The sequence below is a fragment of the Papaver somniferum genome, chromosome 1 (genome assembly GCF_003573695.1).
Source record: "Papaver somniferum cultivar HN1 chromosome 1, ASM357369v1, whole genome shotgun sequence".
NCBI classification, from domain to species: Eukaryota; Viridiplantae; Streptophyta; class Magnoliopsida; order Ranunculales; family Papaveraceae; genus Papaver; species Papaver somniferum.
In genome coordinates, this window is record NC_039358.1 from 97,654,430 (window position 1) to 97,663,700 (window position 9,271).

Below are 9,271 nucleotides of genomic sequence, written 5' to 3' on the forward strand. Positions count from 1 at the left end.
ATCTTTGCAAATTATCCAGAGTCGTTTCATGAACAGGCAATGGAAATGATTCAACCAAACTATTCTCCTACAATCAATGCCTCTGCTAAATCTCAGATCTCTGAAGTGCCAATTTTCAAAGATATTTATGTAGTAGGAGAGAACACAAACACAAATGCATCATCAAATAACCCTTCATCATCTAATGTTGTTCTTGTTCCATCAATATCTATATCAATACCATTTTTCCAACCGTCAAACCTTCAAAGATCTGAAAATTTGTCCTCAAGTGAAAACCTAAGATCATCTAGATTGAGGCCTGAGATTGTTATCTCAGATAACTTCAGGGTGGAAAGAAGATCAATGGAGGTTTTTAACTTTGAACGGAGTCCTGCAAGAACAAACTTTGTCTTTAATTCAGCAAACAACTGTAATCTTAATCGGAACAAGGTTTCTCAAAATTTTTAGGAAGGAGAATCTTCGTCAAGATCAGTGGATATATGGCATTCTAGTTATAATCCCGCAGATGTTATAATGGTTAGGGAGAATCGTGACTGTCTAAATCCAATATGGATCAACCCATTGTCTCAAGTTCCAGAAAGGGGTAAAATGGTGGCTCTAACTTCTCAAACAAATCTACCAGAAAGGGGAGAAAAAGTTATGTCATATTCTCATATTATTAATCATAATTCTCAAGTGTTGTCAGATTCAAGATTTATTTGTGCTGACAAGGGAAAGAAAGTAGTTTCAAAGCCTCCATCGAAATATCACAGCAACAACTGGAAAAGCATGGCAAGACACCAGGAATAATATCCAACTCTTTCAATTGAACAGTCGAAGGAACCAAAGACTCTTAAAAGAAGACAAGATGAAGGTTATGTTAGAACTAATTCTCCACATCCTAAATCTCAGAGAAAATTGGGTTCTGGTTCTTACTATACAAACGGTATGGCGACAAATCCTAAACAGCCGCAAGATAAATGTTAATTCTTTCTTGGAATTGTTGGGGCTTGGGGAATCCCCCAACAATCAGAGCTTTGAAATCATTCCTCAGAGGTACTAGTCCTTCAATCTTATTTATTTCTGAAACCAAAATATCGGAAAATATTTCTTTACAAAGTGTTAATCAATTTGGTTTTCATAATCACTGTATTGTGCCTCCGGTGGGAAGAAGTGGTGGTTTATGGCTTCTCTGGAAAGATGATATTCAGGTGGAGATTGTTTCTCAGTCATTGAATCTTATTCATGATGTAATTAACCACAATGGTTCTAGTAATCCTTGGCATTTATTTTGTTTGTATGGTCCTCCGGTTAGCTCTGAAAGAGAAAACTTTTGGAAAAATTTGACACAGTATGTTCATAACTTTGACGGCTGCAAGTGTCTAATTGGCGATTTCAATGCTATTTGTTCTAATAGCGAAAAGTATGGAGGTTTGCCATTTCTAAACTCCAATATATCTTATTTCAATAATTTCATTCAACAGAATCATCTTATTGATTTACGATATAAAGGACCTGCTTACACATGGACCAATGGGCGTTCTATAGAAGGCTTGATTCGTCAACGACTGGATAGGGTTCTTGCCAATCCAGAATGGTGTATTGCTTTTTCTATGCAGCTGTACTCCACCTTCCAAGAATATCTAGTGATCATGCTCCGATTCTTCTGAATACCTGTAGAAATATGTCAAGGTCTCCTCCGGATTATAAATTTGAAGCTTTATGGCTATCTCATCCTGAATTCTTTGATAAAGTTAGAGAATGCTGGTCAGATGATGAGAATGAAGATATTCAATCTAAACTGAGAAAATTAGGCTCTTTTTTGACTGAATGAAGTCGTAGGAGAATTGGATGTGTAAAGCATAAAATTAATCTCTTGAAAGCAAAACTTCTAAGAATCCAGTCATGGAGACCTACAGCTGCTAGTATTCAAAGGGAAAAGCTGATTACGACGGAGCTTAATGACTATCTTGTTATGGAAGCAACCTATTGGGATCAAAGAATGAAGCAACAGTGGGCAAAAGATGGAGACAGAAATACAAGACATTTTCATTTGTCTGTGCAACAAAGAAGAAGGAAGAATACAATCAGCCATCTGAGGATTAATGATCAAAATTGGATTACAGATCAGGGGGAGATATCTCGTACTCTTGTTCAACACTTCGAATCCTTGTTCAAACAGCTGGAAATCTCATGTCTCTTTTCAACCTAATGTTGCTTTCAACATGGACAATGAAGAATTATGCAGGGTTCCAACAATGGAAGAAATCTGGGCAGTTGTTTCTAAAATGGGCTCCTTCACTTCTCCAGGGCCAGATGGGTTTTCACCGGTGTTCTATAAAAAGTGTTGGTCTACTATTTCTTGTGATGTTTTCATATCAATACAAAAGATATTTCAGACTGCTTGTTTCCCGGATCTTCTTAATCACACCAATATAACATTAATTCCAAAAATAAAAAACCCTAGTACTCCTTCGGATTTTCGTCCAATATCTCTTTACAACGTTTTGTACAAGATAGTGACCAAAATTTTATCAAATAGGCTCAAACCTTATCTAGATGATTTTATTTGTTGGTCCAAAAATGCTTTTATGCCAGGGCGTCAAATTTTGGATAATATTATCATTGCCAAGAAGTTATTGCATTCTATGAATTGTTCACAGGTTGTTAATGGAGTTTTTGCTTTGAAAGTGGACATGGCCAAAGCTTATGATAGAGTTAACTGGAAATTCTTGGGAGATATGCTTGGAATTATGGGAGTTTCTCGTAATGCTCATTCACTGATTATGGCTTGTATTTCTACTGCTTCTTTCTCAATTAATTTAAATGGTTCCCCTCAAGGTCTGTTTAAAAGCGAAAGAAGCATTCATCAGGTTGCCCTCTATCTCCAACTTTGTTCATCATTTGCTCTCAGGGTTTGTCTCTTCTCATGCATCAATATGAAACCCAGGGTCTTTATCAGGGTTACAAATTAAATGGTTATGCGCGTTCTATAACTCACTTGATGTTTGCTGACGATTTATTCTTCTTTGGTAAAAATACAAGAATAAATGTCAGAAATTTAATGAAGTTGCTTAAGCAGTATGAAGTTATATCTGGTCAACAAATCAATTATGATAAATCTGCTATACACTTCATCAAAGGCATTCCAGATCTAAGAAAAAATACCACAATACAAGATTTGGGAGTTGGGGAGATGACAACTGAAGATAAATATCTAGGTATCTATCCATTAAAGTCTGATTATAGAATTTCTAGTTTTGATTTTCTTATCGACAAGATTATGTCTAGATTACCTGGATGAAGAATACATTATGTTAATTCTGCAGGAAGAACTTTTCTTTCTAAATCTACCATCTCTGCCATTCCAGTCTACTTCATGGGTTTCTGTTTATTGCCCAAGGGGGTTACTCAAGAAATAGAGAAGATTCAAAGGAGTTTCTGGTGGGGGCATTTGCCAGAAGATAGAAAACTCCATTTTATAAATTGGAGTAAAATGGAACTAAGAAAGGAATGTGGTGGTCTTGGTATCAAAAATATTGAGTTGATGAATATTGCTCTAATTTGCAAACTCGCTTGGAGATTCATAGAAAATGAAGAAGCTATGTGGGTTCAACTTCTAAGTGCTAAATACATTCAGAATGGCTCTTTCTGGAAGGTGGATAAACCTGAAAGATGTTCATCTACTTGGAGTAGTTTATTGGAAGTCCGTCATATTCTTGAAAACAAAGTTTTCTGGCAGGTTTCAGATGGCAGGAAAATTCGTATTTGGGATGATCCTTGGCTGCACCAACAATTAGATCATCTTATTTTAAGGCATTCGTCAGTACCTGACAATATATAAACAATTTCTGATTTAATTGATCAACACACAAGGACGTGGAAAATCGATCTTCTCAATGAATTATTCTCTCCGGAAATAGTTCAATCTATAACTTCTATCTATTTAAGCACGTAAGTCATCTCAGAAGACATTTTAACATGGTCCTGTGCACCATCAAGAAAGTTCTCAACTAAATCCTGTTATCATATGTTGATTAATAATGCGGCTTCTTCTTCAAGCATAAGTGCTTTTCCATGGAAACAATTCTGGTCGTTCAAACATATTCAGCCAAAAATTCAGATTTTTATTTGGAAGGTCATCCACAATGGTATCGCAGTCAAACGCAATATCCACAGATTTGTTTCTGGGATCAACACTAATTGTTCTTTCTGTCATCAAGACGAGGAATCTATTGCTCATCTCCTTATTGACTGTCCGTGGTCGAGAATAGTATTTGAGAAGGCTGGTTTGAGTGTTATTGCTTTACCTAAGGTGACCAACTTGTTTTCTCTTTTTGCTGAATGGATGGAAGGTGACCTCAATAATGACTTTGTGAAAAGATTATGCATCATGTGGAATATTTGGAAACTGAGAAACGACATTATTTTCTCGAACTCTAATATTTCAGAAGACTTGGTTCTTAAAAGATCTTCTCAGGACTTCGATTTGTGTATGGCTGATGGTGTAAGTGATAATAATGTGAATTTTTCAACAACTTGCAATCCTTCTTGGTATCCTGCTCATTATCCCTACGTCAAAATCAATGTGGACGCGGCTTTTGTGCCAAATAATGCTGCAGCGGGTGCTATTGCTCATGACCATAATGGTCGTTTTGTAGGCTGTGAAACTAAAACTTTTGAAGCAACATCATCCTTATTGGCTGAAGCTGTAGGTTGCCGACTTGGAATGGAGTTGGGAAAGAAATTTGGCTTTAAGAAAATCATAATTGAAGGGGATGCGACCAATATTACCTCTGCTATTCTTGGCGAGGTTGCGAATATTCCTTGGAGTATTAGGTATGTTATCCTTGAGATTAGAGATTCTGTTGCTCTTTTTGATGATGTAAAGTTTCTGTCAGTTCCAAAAGTGCAAATAGTATGGCTCATATACTGTGTCAATATGCTATGCATGATTCTGTAAATTTGTGGTGGAATTATGATTCTACGCCACCTTGTATTTCAAACCTCTTTTTTTTAGGTATGTTAATAAAGTGGCCTCCTTGGAGGCCTTTTCCCTTCAAAAATAAAAAAAAACCTTGACATGTCGTACCGTCGAAATAGGGGCTGAATGTCAATAAAAAAAAATCTAGGGATGTGGTTTGAAAACGAAAAGAAGAATAGGATCCGGCCAGTTTCTTTGGTTCCTTTTGTTTTCCCAAAACCAAACTTTCTCTCTGTGTTTCAGTCTTTTTGTTATTTGTTTGGCTCTCGCTTGGATCCAGACAGAGAGAGTAACTGGTAAGCAAAGCAATCTCTCTTATTTTTCTCTGTTCGTTGATTTGATTTAGTGATCTATATTTATGTTCGTAATTGATTAAATGATGATAAAATATTTTCAGATCTAAGATAAAACAAGCAGTTAATATGGGTCTGTCATTTGGAAAGCTCTTCAGTCGTCTCTTCGCCAAGAAAGAGATGAGAATATTAATGGTTGGTCTCGATGCTGCTGGTAAAACCACCATACTTTACAAGCTTAAGCTGGGCGAGATCGTAACAACCATCCCCACCATTGGTAAATTCTTATTGTTTATTTATTTATTCCTAATTCCTTCATCATGCCTAAGATCTGTAAATGTGATCTTTTTTAATTACTTGGAGTTGTTTATTTATGAGATGTTTTGGTGTTTATTTCAGCTCTTTATGTTGAGGTTTCGTTAATCAATAAATTATATTATGAGATCTTGCTTCTAATTTGAAATAGTTGTATAGATGTATTTTGCAATGTCAGGATCACAGGCACAATCTGATTTGTCGTTTTTTTTGGACGGTTAGATCTTTGCTTGGGTGTCTTCTTTAACAGGAGTCACTGAGGGAGTTTTCTTTGTCATCAGCGTTTACCTTCTGGCACAAATATTAACTTCGGTTATCTATCTTCTTAGGTTACGTTTACCTTCTGGCACAAATATTATTCTTCGGTTATCTATCTTCTTAGGTTAGGGTAAATCTTTATTTTGGACCATGGACTACTTGAGTCAGATAATCTAACGATTCATAAAGCATTATTAATTTATTTTCATTTTATAATTGCATGTTGATGACGCTGGAATAACCTAGGAGTTACGGGTGTGGTTGATTCCCACCTTTAAGCACTGGAATCATCCAATTTAGTCTCGAGATGAAAGTCATGGATGAATGAAAGACATTATAGATGTCAATCAATTTGGAAAGGCCTTAGGTTTCTAGGTTTGGTACCTCTGTATGAACTGATTTTCATACATCGAACTATGAAAATTCAAATTTAGATGGAATTACCAAGCTGATGTCTCGTAAGAAAAACAGAAGATGTTTTTATGAGCTAATGCTGCCGATAGTATTTTTAAAAGTTGTACCAATTGACTCTGAGAATTGGCATCAAGATCAGCCGATAAACTTTACTGATTTGAACTAGAGTACTGATGGTGATAGGATTATATTTTCTAATAGGTGACCTAATCAGGTATTCCTTGGTCTAACAGCAGTATTTAACCAGAGTACTGTCTGTCTGCCTAACCGTAGGGTTCAATACACGTGGTATAGAAACTTAAGACGCTCTTTGCTTGCACAAAATTTTCACTGTCTGAATCTTTCACATATTATATACATATTATATAACCAGCTGAGTAGACCTTTGTAAACTAATTATAAATATAAAATATTAGGTACAAGATCAAAAGGACAAAAACAAGACAAGTTTCCATGCATTATTTTGGCTCACGCAGTATACACAAGGAGTTAATTTTGTATATGTTAGGCTCTGCCAAACCTGCAACATGACGACTCATACTTTTGTTTTCCCATAGCTCCTAGGTTATGTGACGCTTTGAAAAAATGTTGCATTAAACAGAGAAAACTGCTGAAACTCTAGCGTATTCTCAGACCAACTGACAGACGTGTTCCATCAAATTCAGTATAGATCGGTACTGCGTCAAATTGTTGCTAAATATATGGCTAAACATCTTTTGTTTTTTTCTAAATGCAGGCTTCAATGTAGAGACAGTGGAGTACAAGAACATCAGCTTCACTGTTTGGGATGTTGGAGGCCAAGATAAGGTAAATCTGGGTCAAGGATATATCTAGGACAGTACCTCATTTCCTTTTATATTATCCCTGTCCTTGCTGTTTCATCCGAAGTATCTGAGAATATAAGTTTACAGTTTTGCATTTGACAAATTTCAACTATAAGTTACACCAGACGGTTTTTCCTTAAATCCATGGTTGTTGGTTGCAGTCTTGCAGAAGTGAACCTGTATTATTTATTTATTTATTTATTATTATTAACATGCCGACATGGTTTTCCATTCAACAGATCAGACCTCTATGGAGGCACTATTTCCAGAACACACAAGGTCTCATCTTCGTTGTCGACAGCAACGACAGGGACCGTGTAGTTGAGGCAAGGGATGAACTCCACAGGATGCTAAATGAGGTATGGTATTCGTTGAGGAGCTGCCTTTTCTCTCCCCCTTTTCTTTTATAATTTCGTTTGTCCATAAATTTGTAAGACTCATCTGTGTCCACCAAGTCACTAAGTTGTGTACGACTCTTCCCCAGTCCTGCGATATAAAGCTTAGTTCCTCAAGTCTTATCAAGTTGTTAAAATCACGGCTAGGATTTGGTCAGGAAGATGATGTGACTGAGCCAATTTAGTTGTGGCTAGTTTTTCATTTGTAATGGCCGAATGTTATTTTTTTTAGGCCGTAAAGCTATATTCTTGAGCTGATATTGTCCATGGATATATCTAAGAGCACCTGTATTTGGTGACTACAGGATGAGTTGAGAGATGCTGTGCTACTTGTTTTCGCAAACAAACAGGATCTGCCAAATGCAATGAATGCTGCTGAAATTACTGATAAACTTGGTCTACATTCCTTACGTCAGAGACACTGGTAAGATGCTTATTCCTGGTTCTGTGTTTTGATCATGCGACTATCAGGTTCTGGTTTGTTGAGACCTCTGGAGGTGGTTAAATGCTTGCTTTACCTGTTCTGTTCATGACCCTACAACAATAAGTAGCTTCACAGTGAATCGCAGACTTGTCTTGATCTTTCTGCTCTTCATGTCATGTTAATGATTTCTGGTATTAGTACTCCTTTAAATCATATCATATATATCCAGAGCTTGGATGCTGTGGTTCTCGCAGAAATCATTTGGATGATGATACATATACTTTTTTTTTTTCCTTATCTTAGCTGTGCTCTGTTGTATGCTAGGCTTGTGATTTTAACTTGCTTTGAGTTTCCACTCGGTCAAATTACCTTAAGTCAGATATCAGTTAAGTTTTTAAAACAAGTACACATGTGCCCAGTGCTGACTGGGGTAAAAGGAGAGATCATAACACATGTGCTCTGTTGCCCAGCGTTTTGTATTCTTCATTGTTATCTGCACCACTAGGGATATCTTTATATCGATCCAGATGAGCCAACTTCCCTTCTGTGTCTCCAACCTTACTTTATTCACGAAGAAATAATATGTGACCTCTTTGTATGTAATTGGACTTTGATTGTATTATTGATTCTCGTTCTTCTGATTGCATCAGGTACATCCAGAGCACTTGCGCTACATCTGGTGAGGGATTGTACGAAGGGCTGGATTGGCTATCCAACAACATTGCAAACAAGGTAACTGTCCACATAGACTAGTGTAGGAAAAAATAGAAAAACTAGCTCAACTCTTCCAAGCTTCTTTGACGATGTCACTGGAAAACCGTGAAGAGTCTTACATTGTGATTTTCCTAGTGTTATATTCAGAAGCTCATCAGAGTAACACACCTTTGCTTGATCTCTTTCCAGGCATAATCTTCAATTTTCATTCTGGAGAGAGAGATGAAGAACTTATTTTGCAGGCATTTGAGTCATACAGCCTGGAGGGGGTACTCTTTGGATTTTCTATTTTCTGTATACTTTGTTTGGTTGTTACTGCAGAAGGAATTTATAGTTCCTTTCCTTCTCTTCATTCTGTTATTTGTTTTATTTACCTTTGGCATATTGTTTCGAACTTTTTCACCTGTCTGGAGATACTTTTACTGGATATTTAGAAGTGGATTTCATTTTTTTAACTGATTGATATATCTATGGTGTGGTGGTATTTCACTGAAGATGTTAGAGAAAAAGAAGCGATCCTTGCACTAGTTCAGTCTTCTTCATGGGGTCAATTCCATGGTTGTCATGTGCCAATTCAAAGGGTTAGAGTCTTAGTCTGTATCTCTTAAGAATGATCCTCATGGTGAAGAAGATCATACTCGAATCACATTTCACCATCATTTTATATGTAT

The 9,271-nt window shown here is 36.5% G+C and overlaps 2 protein-coding genes across 2 annotated transcripts; both read left to right on the top strand.

Moving 5' to 3' along the window:
• Positions 1 to 4,009: 4,009 nt before the first annotated feature.
• On the top strand, positions 4,010 to 4,942 carry LOC113347985. Its single transcript, XM_026591678.1, has one exon. It carries the CDS (start codon positions 4,010 to 4,012, stop codon positions 4,940 to 4,942), a length of 933 nt encoding a protein of 310 aa, XP_026447463.1.
• A 161-nt stretch (positions 4,943 to 5,103) lies between these two features.
• Positions 5,104 to 9,067, top strand: LOC113295011 (ADP-ribosylation factor 1). The gene is made up of 7 exons (XM_026543376.1): positions 5,104 to 5,259; positions 5,361 to 5,533; positions 6,980 to 7,050; positions 7,307 to 7,426; positions 7,768 to 7,886; positions 8,537 to 8,618; positions 8,790 to 9,067. Exons 2-7 carry the CDS (start codon positions 5,386 to 5,388, stop codon positions 8,793 to 8,795), a joined length of 546 nt encoding a protein of 181 aa, XP_026399161.1. The 5' UTR covers positions 5,104 to 5,259; positions 5,361 to 5,385; the 3' UTR covers positions 8,796 to 9,067.
• The last annotated feature ends 204 nt before the right edge of the window (positions 9,068 to 9,271 follow it).